Source organism: Tauraco erythrolophus, chromosome 16 (genome assembly GCF_009769465.1).
Source record: "Tauraco erythrolophus isolate bTauEry1 chromosome 16, bTauEry1.pri, whole genome shotgun sequence".
Lineage (NCBI taxonomy): Eukaryota > Metazoa > Chordata > Aves > Musophagiformes > Musophagidae > Tauraco > Tauraco erythrolophus.
In genome coordinates this window covers 8601538-8620578 of record NC_141480.1, presented here as the reverse complement: position 1 = coordinate 8620578, position 19041 = coordinate 8601538, and the positions used below count along the sequence as shown (strand labels likewise).

The following is a 19041-nucleotide window of genomic DNA, read 5'->3' as shown; positions in this document are numbered from 1 at the left end:
TATCTTATCTTCACGCAGTATCTGCTGCCAGATCTTCTGGTCTAAATGATTTTCATCCTTACATAACACATCACGTTAATGCTCAAGGGAAGGACTTGGACTCAATAAAACATGGACAATGGGATCACGAGTCCCATCTCACAGGTCTCTCAGTAGAACCTGACCCTGGCGTAAACAGGAGGGGAGAGGGAAACGGCTGCCTCTTATGAAACTTGGAAATTGCCAAAGAATTACTTCTCTGTCCCTCAGATATCATTAAGTTCACTGCAGTTCTTCCCTCCATCTTACTCCAACGATTCCCACAGTCCTATTTTTTCCTGTGTACTGCTATAGAGCAAGTCACTACATATAAACAACATTTGCTGTTACTCTAAAACCAAACATTTGCATTTTTTAGTTTACAGATGACGACAGTAACGCAGTACCCAGGGCGAAACCACCGCAACCACACGACTCCCTCAAACCAATATAAACATACTCTGCCACTTCAAAAGAGTTCACACAACTCCATCCCAGCAGTATTCATGGTGGACGAGGCAGGATCTGCCTCAGGTCCCGTGGTGGGAATGCCTGCCTGGGGCCGCAGGGCACGGCCAGGGCTGGCAGGACACGGGTCTGGCAGCAGGGATGCGGAGTCAAACCTGGGGGCAGGTTTTACCCAGTGATGCTGACTACACTCCTAGTATGCTTCTACAGATGACAGTGCAGTGAGCATCTTTAGCTCCTCTAAAGGGTATCTTTTATAAAGCAGTCACATCCTGACAGTCATGCTGCTTTAACTTTACTGCTCTAGTTAGAGGTATAATGTGGAGAGAGCTTAAAGAGATATAACTGGACAGGTCTGTTTTAATTGTTCCCACTAGACCCGTGCTCTGTGACCTTGGACATCTATAGAGCCATAAATATGAGCTTTGATTGCTGTTCCCATAGTGACTGGCAGGAAGAACACACTGGAGGGTGGACTAGGACCGCTTCAAGCAGGCAAGCAGCAACTGGCAATGATTAAGTTCAGAAGCTCTGGGACACTAATGTCGCTGCAGGCCAGCCAACCTGGAAGATAAACATTGCTGGGCACTGCGAAAATGATTTTTCTATTTGCTTTCCACTGAGAGAGTGAACTAGGCTATACTGCAGGCACTGGGCTTGGCAAATGAGACCGTGAGCTCTTCTGAGGCAAATTTACCAGTCCTTTCTGCTGCTGGAGATGTCAAAGCTACTAGAGGGGCCTGTCACGTTTGTGCTGTGCACACTTGCTGTTGAGGAGCAGGAACACCAGCCCTTGAGCTCAGTTAGACCCACAGAGCAGGCACGGCTGATGCACGGAGAACATTTCTACCTGGAGCAACACACAATGTGGGAAGCAAAATCATCCTGCGCAAAGCTGGCAGGTACCTAGGCTGTCCCTCTGCCAGTGCCACAGCCAGCGTGGTTATTCTGTAGTGCTCTGCATTGTGCATCAGGGGCCATCTCAGGGTTTGGTGTGGAAACAGGAGATCTTTGGCATCCCACTCCAAAAGGGTAAGGACCTGGGGGTGCAGTCGGGGAGAGGAATGCAGCTTGTCCTGTCACTGACATCCAGCTCTCACTCTCATATCTGTGCTCTGTGCTGTGATTACGGAAATAGAATTCAAATAGCTCTAAACTCTCCTATTTCAATACAAGAAATGTTAGGGTTTGAGGAAAAAAGTCGAGACACATGCTGGTGGCCTGGGTATATATAACAACAGCTCAGGAATATTTACATTAGCAGAGCGCACAGCAGGAAAAGCTGAGCTGTGCTAAGGGCAAAGCTGCCGGAGTATTTCCGAGCGCCTTGCTCCATCGCACAGCACGGCGCGCTCGCTGGCTGCCCATCCACACGCAGCTTCAGCAGCTCCCCGGCCATCAGGGCCTCACACATCACAGAGGAATGGAATTTACATGTGGTCAGATCTAGCATCGCCCATAGATCACTCAAAAGTTATAACCCTCAAAAACACAGCAGCCTCACTGTGTCCATGAGTGTATTAAGGTTTGGAATGGAAAATAGCTGTTCTGCCATCCAGGATAAATCAGTAACTATTCAGATGGAAAATAAGACTGAACCTACCTGTCTAAACACTTTGTACACTATCCAAAGTCTCCAATTCACGTATCTTAAACTCTTCAGATTTTGTTACTGCAGTAACTTTAATGTGAAAAGAAAACAGATAAGCCAAGAAAAGAAGAAGCACAAGGCATCACTTCTCCCTTACTACATATAGCACTTCTACATACATGCATAGGTGTGTTAAAAACCCATGGTAATTCTGACATGTTTTGAAGACAAGATTACACGGTCTTTTATGAGAAGTTTAGTGGCATCCCAAAGGGACACACCGTACTGTTCTCATGCAACAACTGATCATCCCAGTCTCTTTCCTACGCCTCTAGCCTTTCAATGAAAGTAGATTCCCATCATTTTTCAAGTAGTTGAGTCAGATTTGCAAAGTCTGCACATTCTTATAGTGGCCACAATCACTTAAAGCATCAGCTTTTTTTTTTTCTAAGTTTGGTTCCTCTTACTTTTTTATTATTATTATTTTTTAACCAAGTAGAAGAAAATGCCAGAATTGTCCAATTCTTTTTTAAAATGACCAGCTCGTGACTCCCTGATATTATATAGTATAGATCATCATACTCTGAAGAATAAAGTCTTATAAAATATGAACCTCTGAAATTAGTTGCTCAAATGGCTTAAGTTACATTTGGAAATATTGACTAATAATAATTATTTGCTCTGCTTCACTGTTAATCTCTCTTTCAGAAAATGAACTGCTTGAACTGTAGAAAAACGACATTTTAAAGAAGAATTTTGCATTTTTCTGACTGCAGCAAAGCATGTGGAGAGTGGCTGAAGGGTCCTGATGGATAACACATATACTAGCAGCTTCCCAGAATACTTAACTCTGAACAGAATGAAGCTCTGAAGAAGTGGCCTGGATAGGTCCATAAATCAACGCCACATTGTTCATTCCTGGCAGCTACTAAAAATTAAGAGATGGTCAATTGTAAGGATTGGTCCTACAAAACTCTTGTAATCATTCTTTGAAACGAGCCATAATCTCCACTTGGGGAAGCAAGAGAACCGCTATATGCAAGTGTGTGGTGCCTCTGTCGCAATTTCAGCCTAGCTCTTGGAAGCTAGTAGGTAAAAGCACATCCAAAAATGTTTCTTTCGTTAATACCATTTCTTTTCCCCAGGAAATTCAAATCTAAAAAAGCAATTAATTTGTTGTGGAATAGTTTGGTCACACTGGTAGGTTAGCCAGTGCTGTAGCCGACCATAGCCTGGCCTAGGAAAGCCAGTCTTTAAGGAAACAGTATCCATTTTGCTTCACTTGGAAGCAGAGAACTGGCATCCAGCTGGAGCGAAGCTTCCTCAAAGAGATGATTATGAAACCAGCCTTCACTTTGGTATCGCACAGACGTTTTGACACGCCGTGTGAGTCAGAGAAACACTTTTACTGTGTCTCTGAGCACCTTTGCCTGCTGAACTCCCATCACATTGACACCAATTCCCCTTTCAAGTCACATCAGTTCACGAGGTATGATGCAACATCATTGAGAATGTGCATGTATTTATTAGAGGTTACAGCATAAAACACACAGGCACCTTGAAATATATTTCAGACTGTGACGGAAGGCAGAGTGACTGAATATATGTCAGAGGTTTATGATGAACTCTAAAGTGTCTTCATTTAAGAGGCAGCATCCTTTTTTTATAGGCATCTTTTATTGCTTGATTTATTCTTTCTATCTGTACCTAACCTCGAGACTCATAGATTTAGACTCCTGGTGTGATGTTGCTTGAATGCCATGCACCTTAGAGCTCTGCAAAATGTTCTGACAAAGTCCTTGCTTGGTCCTCTCTCACTGTTCAGAACAATGCCAAAGGATGGAGAGATTAAATGATACCCCACCGCTCAACTGAGAACCCATAAAATCAACATATTTAGTGGGTGTTTTAGAAAATTTGTCACATGCTAAGCAGGACAGGACTTGGAGAGATTTAGTGTTCTATTTTCCACTCTCTTCAGCTGAATTGCCCTTGATGTTTTCAGTAAGAGGTTTTTTTTTCAAAGAATTAGGCATGAACCGATGGTGGGGATGAGGAACCGAGCGTAAGTAAATGACCAATTACTCTCTTCTTGATACATTCAATCTGATCCCACATAGAAAAAACTGAGAAATTATGGAAGTATGCAGGGCATACATGGGCCAAGTCCTTCGCTAAGGCAGCTACCAGATCCCAATGCTGAATTCAGGACCCAGGTTGCTTCCAGATGTGCCGCTTATGGAGAAAAGCCTACACTGTGTTTACAAGAAGATTCCATTAACTTGGATCGAGTTATACAGAAGTGATCAAGGGACATAACGTGCTGTGTAAGGGCATCATTACCTCATGATTTCATATGAGAACTTTTTTTTGTTAATAAAGTCTAAGCATTGCCTACAGGATTTAGCCTATTAATACTAACACCACAACCATATTGGTAATTCCACATTACCAAAGTTTTTGTACTTCAAAAAGTATTAGTGAATTAAGCTGATGCCTGCAGAATGATGCACACCTAAAGGTCTGGGTTTGGCGAGGAGCAGAAATGCATTGCCCAAGTCTCCTGGCACCATGTGGTTGGGACTGGCTTTTTCCACTGTGCTCCCAGCACAGCTCCTTCTGCCCCAGGGAAACGAGAACTGATTATCTGGTACTGAGAGGTTTGGAGGCTTTAGATAGAAATGAACAGCAATTATGAAGGACTTAATTTTTGTACCCTAAAAGGCTCTGCCCGAAATGTCATTTCTAATTAATCAGAAGTATATAAACCAGACAAAAGCCTGTTAGTCAAGTAGTTTTTAACGCAGGGAACTCTGGGTTTCAACCGCTGGCTAAAAGCTCAGGATCTTTTCATAAGTTTTTCTGTGCTTTTCAGGTGATCCTTCTGGCAGCACTGGAGTTTCCAAAATGAAATTCTTCAGGCTTATAAAAAACCTTCCACCTTCAGACACAGCTCCTCAGCTGATTCTTGTAAGATATCCTGTTTTTCTAAAGAGACTTTTATTGTGATATGAATTTATTACAAACCATTTCACATGTACACATTTTCAATCATATCTCATGGGTCGTAAGAGAGAGAATTTAATTTTGGAAACCTTAGGAAGCAATAATAATCTTTAACCTCTGGCATTGCACAAGAAGATACCACATATTTTCTATCAAAATGAACAGCTCTAATAACCCTCCATTGATATCCACTTATATTTATTACTCCTTCATTAAAGTTAAGACACCAAATCCTTAATAAAAAAAAATTAAATTGACACTTTGCTTCTTTCTCTGTCTTTTAAAATGTTAATACTACGGGAAGTGGACAGGACATGACATATTTTTATCACTGCCACACAGTTCAGCACTAGCGGCATAAACCCTTTGTGTCTTGCTTTTTGCCCTTATTATATCAAATACAAGCAGATTTTCACCGAGTTCACTGGCAGGGAACATCTCCTTACAGCAGCACATCCTCTCATTATTCGGCCCTCTCAGCTGTTCTCAAACTCACCAGAAGGTCATTTCCCCTCTGCTTTACAATCTCTTTTATGATCTTTGATGGCCTAAGTTTTGGGTTTTTTTTTGGTTTACTTTCTTGCTTGATTCCCCAGTGTCACTTTATAACACGTCCTCAGCCGGCCTTCCCATAGCCGTCCTTAATGACATGAAACCAGGCAAAGAAGGAAAGAATGTGGTTTTCTTTCTGTATTGTGAAAAGCAAGAGATAACTCATGAACTGAGGTCAACTCAACATGAGAAATGGAGAATTGCAACTGCCAGAGGGTCCCAAGAGCCCGACATCTGTTTGTGTTAGCCTAACCCAGGGGAAAGCTCCTCTCCTTCTGCAGCTCCTGCCCACTCCCTGGAAGATTTGATCCATCTCTCTAGAGAATCAAGCTGTATTTCTGAACTAGTTTTTCACGATTCTTGGAGCCATTCACCTGCTTTTTGGCTGTTACTGGGTTGAAGTCACATTTCTGCTTCCTCCTCTCCTGCACAGCCCTGAAGCCACGCAATACCATGTGAAACACATGCTTACAAGTTTGGCTTCTTCTATCCAAGGACACAATGTCCTTGTGCGGCTGGAGTGAAACACGACATTATTTGACTTGCCAGCAAAGCCGTGTGTATGTACTGAGGTCTGTATTTATAGCAGCCACCTCTGCTGATGGATGAAACGGTGGCTGCCACTCTGCCTCTCAAACCAGCAATGCTCCACCTTTAAAATGCTGCTTTCACACATTTGGCTTCAAAAAACCTGCTGCTTTTTCAGTGAGTCACACCAATGCCAACACAGCTGGGAACCAGAGCAGGGGACTGGCAACTTCAGAAGTGTCAGCAGAATCTGGGAATGAGGCGGAGAAGTCCACGGGCTCTCGACTTTACTAAGACCGAGAAGAGAAAGAGGAACCTTCTGCCTGCGCTGTTAGCACAAGTAGCTTCTGCATTTCCACTTCCTCCCTTCATGGGACACGAGTATGCAAAAGGTGCAAGATGGTTCACTGATCATCTCCAGTCCAACGCTGCTGAGCCAACTCTGCTGAGCCCAGAGAGTGCACAGCAGCACGCAGCTAACGCTCACACACTAGTAAGATATTACTACCCTTCTAGGTGAAGTAGAGACCAGGGGAGCAACTACGGGTTGTGCAGGGGTCCCCAAAGATGAGAGGTTTGACTGTTGAGTCCTATTTAGAAAGGGGTTCTTATCAGCCACGTGCTGCCTCCAAATGGAGAGGCAGAGCTGAGTCCAAACACCATTCGAGAGCACGGAGTGACATTCCTTTAGTATGAACTCAGCAACACTGTTTGGTTGGAAATTATTACTATTCAAAACAGCCAGAGGTGCCACAATAACCCATGGGATAAATCCATATTGCAAAATACACATGAGGGGTAGAGAAGCAGCAGCAGCCACTGCACATTAAAAAAGGAAAATCAATTCAAGTCATGAGGAAACGACATAGCTACTTCTATTTGGCCTAGAGAAAACAACTCTATTCCACATGAAACATAAATTGAGAATAAAGATTCTGTAGGCACAGTGAATATTTATGATCTTTCTTAATAAGTATACAAAATATTGCTTTCAAAAGAAAGGATCCCATTACGGTTATGGACACATTTTTCTCCTCTCTTTAATAGGGTTATGCAACAGCTATTGATTCCTGGCTACAGTCTGAAGTACAATTAGCGTATTTGTAAAAGTGTCCTTTTTAATCACAGTGGACTTGTATAGCTCAAAGCACCTGGCTCACACTAAATAACCAGTATGACTACCTTGATACAGCCAAACCCTCCGGCATCAGCAGACGGCAGTAGGAAACAAAACCCTGAGGAACTCCTCACTTGGGTAGGAAAGCATCTCAACCATCCTTTGTACCAGGTTAATGAGAAGCTCGTGTTAAACGCTGGGTTTTCGGGAAGCTGGTTTGTAACTGCTGCTCTCCAGCCGAGGAAACCCCCGCTGCGGTTACCGCGCTGGGCTCTGCACGGCCGCGGCGCGGGGAGCTGCGTTTGCCAGGCGGCTCCCCGGCTCGTGGGCGAAGCCTCGGTGGGGAGACAGTCCTTCCTTAAAAGCAGGTACCAAGTGCTGAGTAAGGCAAAGATTTTTGATTTTGACTGCTTTGCTTTTCACTTTGGGTTTTAGAAATGTGAGATACGCAGCTGGAGAGAAGTATAAAGGGATAGAGAGAAATATTAAAGAAAACCATGTACTTCTCTACCCAAAAGCAAACATGGTGCTCAGTGGATTACATTTCTCTCATTTCTTTAAGATAAGACGACTGTTCAAAGGAAAAGCTCCTTCTCTTCTGAGCTATTCAGTCATTTTGAACACGATTACATCCTAAATATCACAGTATTTGCAAAGGATTGGGATCACAGTGATAGGCGGGTACCTTGCCACCTTTCTATTTACTTCTGTATTTCATGCTCAATATCTGTGGTACAAATAGCTCTATCTCAAGTACAAACATTATGACAAAACAATAGTTATTGAGCCTCTCACAGAGCATTACAAAAGCTGCATCCCAGCCCAGCCCACCAACTGATTCACGAAGCAGCATTTCCCGACTACCCTACGTAACAGCAGCACTAGCCAGACCCTGCTGCAAGGCGAACGTGTTGCCCGACTTGCACTGAAACAAGTGCTGGTTTACCTGCCCTTCTCTCTGGGCAGTCATCTAATGATTGTTTTTAGGACAGTTAGGGCTGCAGTTAGTCAATAACCTGCAGATTCTATTACAGTTGACACCCCAAAAAAGGTCCTTTGAGCCTGCAGACCAGGATTTCCTCCCAGGGCACAAGCAGCATGACAAGCCACTCTGCAACACGGTAGCCCTCCTTAATCATTATCAAAATGTAAATGAAAGGCAACATTTTCTACAAATGCCTGCATTCTAGAGGCTAAAGGGTATTTTCATCATTTTCTGAATACCACCTCAGGGAGCAGACTAACCTACTAGACAGATACATCATGTTAGATGTGTCACCACATCCTTTTAATCAGTGCATAGTCAATATTCTGTATTATATGAATAACTAATTAGTTTTGCAACTTAATTCCACAGATGTCATTGCAAAATCTATCTGAGGAATGTCATCTGCACTTGAAAGAAGGACAAGCATTGTAATTAAGTATTAAGCCATTTCACCAGTGTGAGTCTGCCATGGAGTGTGAAATGGTTATAATTCACATTTTTAAGACCTTGCATTTATTAGCATCTATTTTCTACTCAAGGTTAGCAGTGTGCTGCACACAGAGTTAAAAAAAGCTTCCATTTTTGTTATTCAAATGGATACACATTCATGTCTGACTGTACCAATTGGTCACACCGATAGGGTTTCTCTCAAGTCCCAGAGGACTTTTGGCTCACACACCTTTGTGCAGGGCACTCGAAGGTTAGATGAATGCTCTGATTACAGAGCAAGTGACGTTCTGCTGTTGAAAGCTAATGACAGTCCTGGGCGCAACACACCTGGGCAGGATACAGATCTTGTATACAAGAAAGATACTAAATCTGAGATAAGTCAGGATTGATGATTAATATCTCCCAGAAAAAAAGCTTTCTTTGCAGTAGGAAACCCTTACAGAGTAAATGCAGAGAGAGGATAATGAACCAGGCTGTTGTATTTCATTCAGAGCCCAAGAAAAGTTAAACTGGTCTCTGCCTGGAGCCACTGCTCCTGTTGTGATAATGCTGCTTAATTATATGCAGAAGAAGAGTCTTGTGCATCCTCCCACCAATCACCAAATGAGAGGGATGTTTCCACTGCTCTCTATCCCATAGGCTATGCCATTTGGCAGTAATTTCCTTTAGGAATCTGCCTCCTTACCTCCCTGTCCCCACTCCTCTGCTTCCACTTGAAGTGCCATGTAGCTCTGGTGGGACAGAGCTCCTGCAGCACAGGGGACACGAGGGCACCTGGGAAGAGCCATGCACCCCACTGCAGGCTGCCCAGCCACAAATTCCAACCACCTTTTCTTTTTTCCCTAGCTCCAACTTATCTCATTTTTCACTTCAGCAATATACTGTGTTCGAAACACCTTCATGCCAAGCTTCCATTCCTGCCAAGCCTGCTTTCACTGTCCATAGCCTTCTCTGAAGAGGATCTGCCTCTCTATGGACAGATCCCATTAGCAGCACTGCGAACAGGGCAGAGCCGTGATTTATCCAGCTGGGATAAGGCAGCAAAGCTCTTTCAGTGCCTCCCAAGCATCTGATCTGTACCTAGGCTTCACCTGGTAAAAACAGGGAAAGAAAGGACACCAAAAGCTAAATCCCCTGTTTCTGATGCTGGGTATGAAAGAGGTGAAGGCCATTAAGAGAAGATTTGCTGGGGTAAGGAAAGAGAACAGCAACCCCTCTCTCCTTTTCTTTGCAATAGAAATACTTTAATAGATGGAAAGTCCCAGCAACCCTCTGCCTCCTTAATTCCAAGCCTTATATCCAGTGGTATAAAGAGACCTTAATACATTGCCCACAAGAAGTTTATGGAAAGACTACCTTTGATTTGGGAGGGCTGTGGATTGTCTTCTATAATAGCTGAACAGGCAGAAGCTTTGAAAAGATGTCAACAGGAGGAAAGGCTAAAGCAAAGTGGCCATGGCTGAGAAATCAGTTTGGATTCTGCTGTGAGAAAGTCTCATCCAACAGCAAGCATTTCAGGAAGCCTTAGCTGTCACGGGAAAATTATTAGATCAGATGTGCTCTTCTGGATTAGAAAATGGAGAGTGATAAGGACCTCTGCATATCATTCAAAAGCAACTCATCAGAGTTCACTTGAATTAGCTTGAAGTTTAGAAACCGGGAACCTGTTCTCTCATTTTAGTTGTACGCAAATAGCTATGTGTTGACTTCAGTGGAGACAGTCATATAAATACAACTGATCTGTGTCATATGAAAATAGTTGTATTTGTTACAATGTAGAAAGTAAAGCTCATCCCACGGCAAAATTCTGCTGTCTTTTAAGCTGGTAGGACTATCAAAATTATTGGGATTGCACTGGTATAACAGAGAAAAGAATTGCATCCTTTCTGGCAAATCAATTGGAAAATAACACCAGCTAGATACGAGGCTACATTGACCATTCTTCCCTTGCTGAAACCTCCCAGGAACCCCCAAGTGTTCGCTGTAAACTAAGCAGTGTTTCAGTATCACACACTAGTCTCTATAAACGACTTCCCTTTCCTACCAATTACTTCCTCTTTCATACCATTCATTTTTTGCATTTCCTCAAATTTTCGTCTCTTAATCTTTATTAATGGGTTTTAGACAGAAACATTATTTGTGTTCGTACTTACTGAAAATGTCTCTGCTGCCTTGTGAAACACAGCTGAGAGAAACCTTAATTCGATAAGAATTATTGTTTTGCAAAATGAGTATTGTTACATTAGCTGAGCACTGTATTTAAATTGCTTTTTGTTACAATGGGTCTCACTTGGACTATTTGGATAGTTCAGTTCAGTACGTGGTAAGGTAGAATTGCACTAATAAAATCAAGCTGCAAGTACATTTCATCTGCCATTTGGTACTTTCAGTGCTTCATAATTAACTTTGGTCAAAAATTACCCCTTCAAGCCCAAGGGATTAATTCTCCCTTAACTATATTTGTGCATTACAGGAAAAACAGTCATCCCTTGGTTTCCTGGCCTTGGATGAGTGGTTTACTGCATTTGCAACCTACAATACTTGTGGAATGAATTCCAGGTGTGAGGTTGCACCTCGTGGAGTGAATTTCATGCTGCCTGATTTCTTTTTATTTAACTCTGGGAAGAGAAATGCCCTCAACCAAGTTTCCATGCTCTGTGTGCCCCTGCCCAGCATGATCTGGCCGTCGGAGAGGTACCTGAGGGCAGCTTTGAGCCCAGGGACCAGGATGGATGCTATTACACCATGCCCATTTGCTGTGCACCCTCCCAGCTTCCAGCACTTAGCAGTTTAACAACTTCCTCCTAATATTTTTTCTTATATTGGATCACCTACTTTTTATTCTCCTCCCCTTAAATTATTTTCCTTACTCACTGGCTAGCCTAGCCTTTATCCCTTGCCTTGGAGGAGTGCTGATCTTGTCTTTGTCAGACAACTTCTGTTAGCCTCCTTGGCATATATTTGCCTTTTGGAAGAAGATAAATAGAGGAAGGCAGGTGATTCCTGCCAGTGTCAAGGAGAGGGTCTCAAGACAGTATCTTGCCAGGTTACCTGAGTGCTACTAAAATAATCCAGTGAGAAAAGGTCATCTTTAATCCAACCTTTATACACAGGCAATCACATTACCATATGTCAAAGACCTGCATTAAAAAGAGTCAATGCAGATGAGTATAAATATTTCAATGTACTAACAAATCTTCCAAGCCCTTCCCCTGAACTATTTTGGGATGATACTGAATGGCAGTGTTAAACATTTCAAGAACTTGAAAATAATTTGAATTTGTTTCCTTTTTACTGTTTTTGACTGATTTAGAACCCAATGAACAACTATCAAAATTTTCAAGAGTCTAAAATTACTTTAAATAAGTAAAAACATGGAAATGCTCACAGAAGTATACCAAATAGTTTTTCAACCATTTCTAGTCTCAGGTCATTATTAAAGAATATTCTAGATCCCAAATAGAAAACATGAACTGTTAACAACACCCTGCATGAAACAAGACATTTATGAGCTCTGGCATTTCTACGAGAAATTATACTGGGCTGAACAGGATTCTTGTTCCAGGACACGAGTTTATCTGCAACACAGGAGAGCACCTCCTGAGAAGACTCAGCAGCAAAGTCCAGACCTGGCTCAAACAAGCACCAATGCGATTTTTGCAGCCTTGTGGCTCTCTGATGGGCTTAGCATGTGACGAGAAAGCTCCGCACATATTGCCACCTGATTCTTCTCCATCTAAACCGTTGCAGACAAAAGTGTTTTAAAAAGAGCACTCAGAAAAGAGGACCACCCCTTGCCTGTTCTCCAGGATGGTGACCACCCTGTAGAGCAGCCAGTTACTAATAAATGAATTAGGCTATATGAACCAAAGACTGTCAGAAAAATGGGGGCAGAAAGTCTGTTGAGAACGTGTGCGCCATCACTCAAAGTGCGTCAGTCTTTGTGACACATGGGCATGACTGGAGGCCTTTTGGAGATGGGAGGAAAAGAGGAAAGAAATAGAGATGACTCGCCTGATGGCGCACTGCCTATCTTGCAGGGGAGATCAGCCTGTCTGAGAGGAGGAGGAAGGGAAAGAAGACATACAGATGGTCTGACTCCCAGCAGTGACAGGAGCCCTTGGTCTCCTGTCTTTCTGATAGTGACAGTTGCTGTCACCTTATTTTGAAGTCTCCTACAGAAGAAGTGGGAGTCAGTATGGTACTGAAAAGAGCAAAGGGATAAATCACGTAACTAATTGTAACCATTTGGTCTAGGAGGAGTGATGGAGGTTGGTGGCGTCTGTTGAGAGCCTGCAGTAGCTGAATGTGCACTTTCCTACCTCCTTCCACCTATGAAGAAAGTTTGCACTACTTATTACAGAAGAAGGTCTTTTAGGGTCAAACCAGCTACTGAGTGCATGTTTACAGTGCTGCTTTCCTAGCAGCGTGTGACAGCTTGGGACCCATAGGCTGCCATCTCGTTCAGTCAAATTTTACTACAGCATCTTTTTAAATAGACCAAAAGGACACCTTATGCACACACACTGTCATCAAAAGAGGAAGCTGCCAAAAAAAGTCCCCCCGAGGGTAAGATTATTTTTTCTATTAACTCTGTACTGGACCCAAAAGGCATCATTCTGCCTAAGAAGCAGCCAGTGCTCCAACACGTGTATGCGTAGAGAGAGATGGACAGTTCTTGGTTTGAGGAGGAATAGAGCATTTGCTCTTAGGAAGCCTTGCTTTCTCTACCCAGTGCTACCACTGGGTCTTTTCTTTTCAAGGTGGTGGAAAAGACATTTAGTTTCACCAAGAAGCGCACAAAATGTTTTAGGAACCCGTGGGACTTTCTTTTCAAAGTAAATCCTATTCAATAATTTTCCCTTAAAAAAAACAAAAACAAACCCCTACCAGATTTTTAAAGGATTTTTTTCACCCATCCCACTAATTCCAAAGAAAGTTATCTAACAGCTACATAAAATAAGTGAAATAACAACATGAATTTAAGGCAGATCAAATATACTGAATGAACCCTTAGCATGGATACTGCCATTAATTAATTTCAATTTCATTTAGCTTAATTCTCTTTGAAGCAGAGCATACTCAATCAGATTAAGGTCATTTTAATTCACATTTGGCCTCTCTAATATGACACCCTACACTTACTTGGATTAACTTCCCCTCCTATATTTAGAAAAATCCTAAGTAACCACAAACCTGGAGCTAAATCTTGTGTCTCTTTTGCACTACTGAAAACAGGACCTGGTTTTGTAAGTTATTTAGATGCTATTGGATATTTTAACCATGATCATTTTTTTTTTTTTTCCTGAAAATGTCAACAAAGATGGGCTGTGCCAGAAAGCCTTTGTCACCTGAACCTCACCTACAAATCCACCCACCCACTGACGGCTTCATTTACTTGCTCTGCCTGGAGAAAACACACTCTGCCCTCCTGGGGCTCCTGTCTCCGCAGCAGACCCTGGAGCTGCCCTGGCACTTGCATGTTAGGCTGAGCAAAGACCCTGTTTCCTCTTTTTTTTTTAAAGGAAGTATACCAAGACTGGGAAAACCACTAGGCAGGGTTAAAGTCACTGCATGGAGAAAGAGAACAAACTTTCTTAACAAACTGAATCACACCACCACTGCACTGCTTGTCTGACATACGATCCCCAGAGTGCAAAATTAGAGGGTTTCCAGAGAGAAACTGAAAGATAGCAATAGGCCCAAGGGAAGGCAGCCAGGATATTCTTTTGTCTTCAAAGGAGATCTAGCTGGGCCCTAACTATCCCCAGTATCAGAGCAGAGAGTTAATGAGAAGTCTTCTCCCATCTTGGTGCATCCGCAGTAAATCTGCAGCACTCCTGCAGCACTCCTGCACAACTTCAGCTGTCTGAAGGTTGCTTCATCCCCAGCAGTTACCAGGAAAGGAGAGTTTGCAACCCAAGAGCTAAGGACAAGATGTCCTTCTGGAGATTTTTTTTCACCTTTTCTCTCTCTCTCTTTTTCTAAGTAAGGCTAATTAGAGCATCGATGGCAAATCCTTACAGCTCTCTTGGTCAGAAGGTATCAGGAGATTCAGTCAATAATTTATTAGGCCACATGATTAGTGTCTTTTCAGAGACCAGTCATCCAAACTAACCTGTAGTGCCACACTTTAAAAAAAAAAAAAAAAAATGCCCAGCATTAGCTTGAGGGCAAAGCTGGTTCTCAGGAGCTGTGCTCTTTATTCCTTCCTGATATATTGCTGTCAGCAAGTGGCATCTCTGCAAGTGTCAGCAGTTACCTGCGTGCACAGCTAGACTCTGAGTAGTGCAGGGAGGGTTTGCTTTTCTGCAAGACACAATGCTGGAGAGTATCATCCTTTTGCCTGCTGCTACTCCTTGTGATTCAGCACAGATTCCAGTACCTCCCTGCACAACCAGGAAAAGATTTCTCTATTTTTTTTCAAATGCTGAGCCCAGGGCATGCAGAGCATGTTACAGAGAAGAAACGATGCTCTCATGACCCGTCATTGCCTTTAGCTTGGTCATTTTACACGTAAACATGGCAGGTCCCTTCTCTTCCATGGCATCCTCTCGGTGATGCCTTCCAAAGTGAATCCCCAAGCTCTTATGCAAAAGCAGAAATGATGCCCAGCAGTATGCACAACTCCAACAAGGCGCCACTGAGTTACCATTAAACCAGATTCCAAAGTTTACCTTAGTTCCTTGAAGGGGTCTGCCCTGACATTGGGAGTTTCTATAGATTTAGGGAACACTGTGCCTTCTGCTCCTGAAATCACAAAACAAAACAGAAGACAAATTGTAAATATTAGAAGCCGTTATCAGGGGAGTGATTGTCAAATCATATCTAGGTGCAATTTAACCCATCACCTGACCCCATTTCTCTCTTACACTCATCCCTTCTGTCCCCAGGAAAAGTCAGACCTTGGTCATCTGAAATTGGTTGCCTTCATTACAACTGCTCATTTCCCCCTGCTTTTAGAGACGGTGGGGAAGGCAGCGCTACCCCATTTGCTGACTTTTTAGATTGTGAGCTGTAAACTTCCAGGTAATATGAACAGCCTTCCTAAGTTTCAGGCCACTGCAATCCTCTTCTGTGGCCACCTGCATAGCCCAGGTTGGACCATCTCACCCAGCCATCTCTGCGTCGGGTCTGTATTTTGTGACCAAGACAGGCTGTGTCTCTCTAGAAAGATGTGCTCTCCCCACATTGTTGTTTTAAGCCAATGGAAGCACATGTCATCTTCTGGCAAGCCTTTCCACTAATTGTTCTAATTTAAGAATGTGCATCTAATCCGAATTAGTCTCACTTCAGCTTTCAGCCAGTACATCTTCTCATGTCCTCGCACGCCAGCCAACCAGCCCTGCATGAGCAGACTCTCCACCTTCTGTAGTTACCGACAGCGACTCAACCACCCAACCTTCTCCAATTCTCTGAAAAGTTACAGCTTTCTTAATCATTCACTGTGAAGCAGATTTTCTGGAGTTCTTATTGCTCTTTTCTGAACCCATTCCACTTTTAAAAATCTCTGTTGGGACACAGGAGTCCCCAAGTGCTGTCACTGATGCTCTATGCTGCAGAACGTCACATTCTCGCTCCCATTGGAACTTCCAATTAAAACACAGATAAGAATGGTACTAACTGCCTTACACACAGCAGTGCACTAGAAATTAATGTTTGTGTTGTCTAATATATAGCTGCCTATCCAGTGGGCAAGTATGACCTGTATCCTTAAATTTAGACCTGTGATCTCGTGTTCAGACACACTGTGAACAATTGAGTCATTCATTGTCAGTAGTCATCGCAGCAATTTCAGTGCCAGCATGCAAACAGCACCAGTGGCATTTTTTTATTTCCTTATTTTTTAATTTGATAAAGCTATTGGTGCAAACTACAGATCCTGATGAGATCTTTTACATATACTGTTTGAGATCTCTCTTAACACATGCTATTATAATTGTTACCTATGTGCAGTCCAGAGTCATCACTACAGAATAAAAAGTGTTCTGAGTTGATGCAAAACATGTTAATACAACATCCTCTGTAAATTCTGCTATAAGTGAGAAACACCTACGGCTACAATAACACTACAATTTCTTTGAACTGAAATAAATTAACTAAGCAGCCCCACTGTCTTAAAGAAAAAAAATCACAATGAAAATAAGCACTCTAACATTTATTAAAAAACCCAACTCCTTTTTAACCTACAGAAAAACAAAGTAATCCCAAAGATGATAAAAGCAGTCTAAAGTTTGAAGCTTTATACTTGGGAATTGAAATTGATCCAATGGCATAATACAGATATTTAGCTCTTAACTTTACTATAAACCTTCATCATTACAAGTTGTCAAAAGCAGCTGTAACTTGCCAGCCATGAAGGTTATTATTATCAGATCTGTCCTCTCTCAACAGTTTCCAAATGATTTAAGTCTCTGCTTATCCACACAACTGCCTTGGCTATTAGCTTTGCAATGAAACTTAGCAAAAGACGCAGCCTGCATGTATCTGTATAATAAAACAATGATTTTCGAGGGGAGGAAGATGAGGAAGTGCAGCTGGAGAGGTGCACATAGATGTTCTGGTACCCTTTCCACCTGTATTGCTTAAATGGTGACTTTACGTTAGTAATTTTAATTCATTTTTACACACTAAGTCAGCTACTTAAGTTATGCAAAGCCCAAAATAACAATCTGCATGTAACCAGAAATACCTGCAGAATAAGAAGAAACTTTAGCACATTTTTAATGACTTGGGGTTTTCCAGACTTTCATTACTTTATTTAAATGCAGGAAGTAACTTTGGAAACAAAGTCAACAAAGACTCCCATGCAGTCATTTCAGGAAGGCTGAAAGTAAAAAAGCCTGGCTATTCCTTTCCTCCATCTCCCTGTTTTCCTTTCCCTACACACAGTTCCTAAACCCTCTTTTCCTGTCTTCTTTATTCCCAGATGCATGGATGAGTCCCTTATGCACTGGGAACAGGAATGAGATTTCCAAATTCTTCTGTTTCTCTCCTTTGATACTGATTAGAAATGAATGCTACCTGCCTTGATAAGGCTTCCTGCCTTGACAATATCATTTCTTATTATTCTGTTTTAAGAGCACAAGATCTCTCAAAGGGCCACCTGTCCCTGTCACTGAGCAGGACATCAGCCATGAGGGGATGCCTAGGGACCACGACCAAGACATCCCTCCTTTGACTCTGGCTGTCAGCAGCTGAGGGACTTCTTGAGCTGTCCGTGTCATCCAGCCACTGGAGAGACACTGATAAGCTTTCCTCACCTAATTATAATTTTAAGAGTTCCCTTTTCTGTAGCAGGGTGTTCATGGATGAATTAAACACTCTGGAGCAATTCTTCCTTTGATTCAACCTGCTGCCTGATGATTTTACTGGGTGCTTGTTCTGCCTTGGACAATGAAAAACAGTAAATGACCATCCTCTTCTCTTTGTGCTGCTGGGAATTGTTATAGACCTCACGTGTCCACTCCCACCAGCCCTCTCTCTTCTACGCTGAAGAGTCTCAGTCTCTGCCTGGGGAATTGGCAGCTCCCCCAGGGCCTCCCAACGGAAACAACTACCTTGGAGAGATTCAACTACACTGGACATCTGTGTCAAAGTCTGGCTCTTGGCCACTATGGAAGTCCCTAGCCAGACTGTGATAGCATCAATGTTGGATGGTGTTGAAAGTGAAGGCATTAGGCTGGAGGAAGTGACCTCATTTAGTGGTTTTAGTAAAGGTTTTGGCAAAAAAAGAAGGAAAGTTTGAGGGAAATGTGCTGTTGACACTGAAATGGGCTATTCTGGCTCTGCAGAGGAGAACTGGGATGTCATGGAGAAACAAACGTTTGACCTCAGGGAGTGGAAAAACACAAAGAGGGTGAAATTTAAAAACACGAAATCCAAGGTCATGTGCTTAGAAAGCAGTAAAAATTCCTTCTCCAAGTTGGATGCTTCCAGGATGGGAACGTCCCCGGATAAAGGCTGAGTGCTACTCATGATTCATGGCAGCGGGACAGATCCGAAGGGAAGGCAAACGTGACATTAAACTGAAAGGCAAGAGGCAAGTCTAATAGGAACATGAAAAAAATCACATTATTGTAAGAATCATCAATGAATCCTTGAACTATTATGTAGCCCCAGCTCATCCCCAGTGAGGAAAGTGTACAGAGAGGAAATACTGGCATGACTGCACGAAGAGAAAAAGTCTATTCTACAAAAGAAGACTAGAAGGACTTGGCTCTTCAGCTTAGCAGCATGATGGCTAAAGAAGGATACGAATGCTGTGTATAAGTACATCAGGAGGATAAAAAAAAATCAAAGAAAAAGAACTACTGGCTCTAG

General features: G+C 42.6%; 1 protein-coding gene across 1 annotated transcript in view; it reads right to left on the bottom strand.

Moving 5' to 3' along the window:
- The window catches only part of SGCD (sarcoglycan delta), a 131075-nt gene that overhangs the window by 17734 nt on the left and 94300 nt on the right, over positions 1-19041 (bottom strand). The window contains exon 5 of the mRNA XM_086621499.1: positions 15396-15468. Within this exon, the coding sequence (XP_086477625.1) occupies positions 15396-15468 (73 nt within the window). The remainder of the gene's footprint in view (positions 1-15395; positions 15469-19041) is intronic.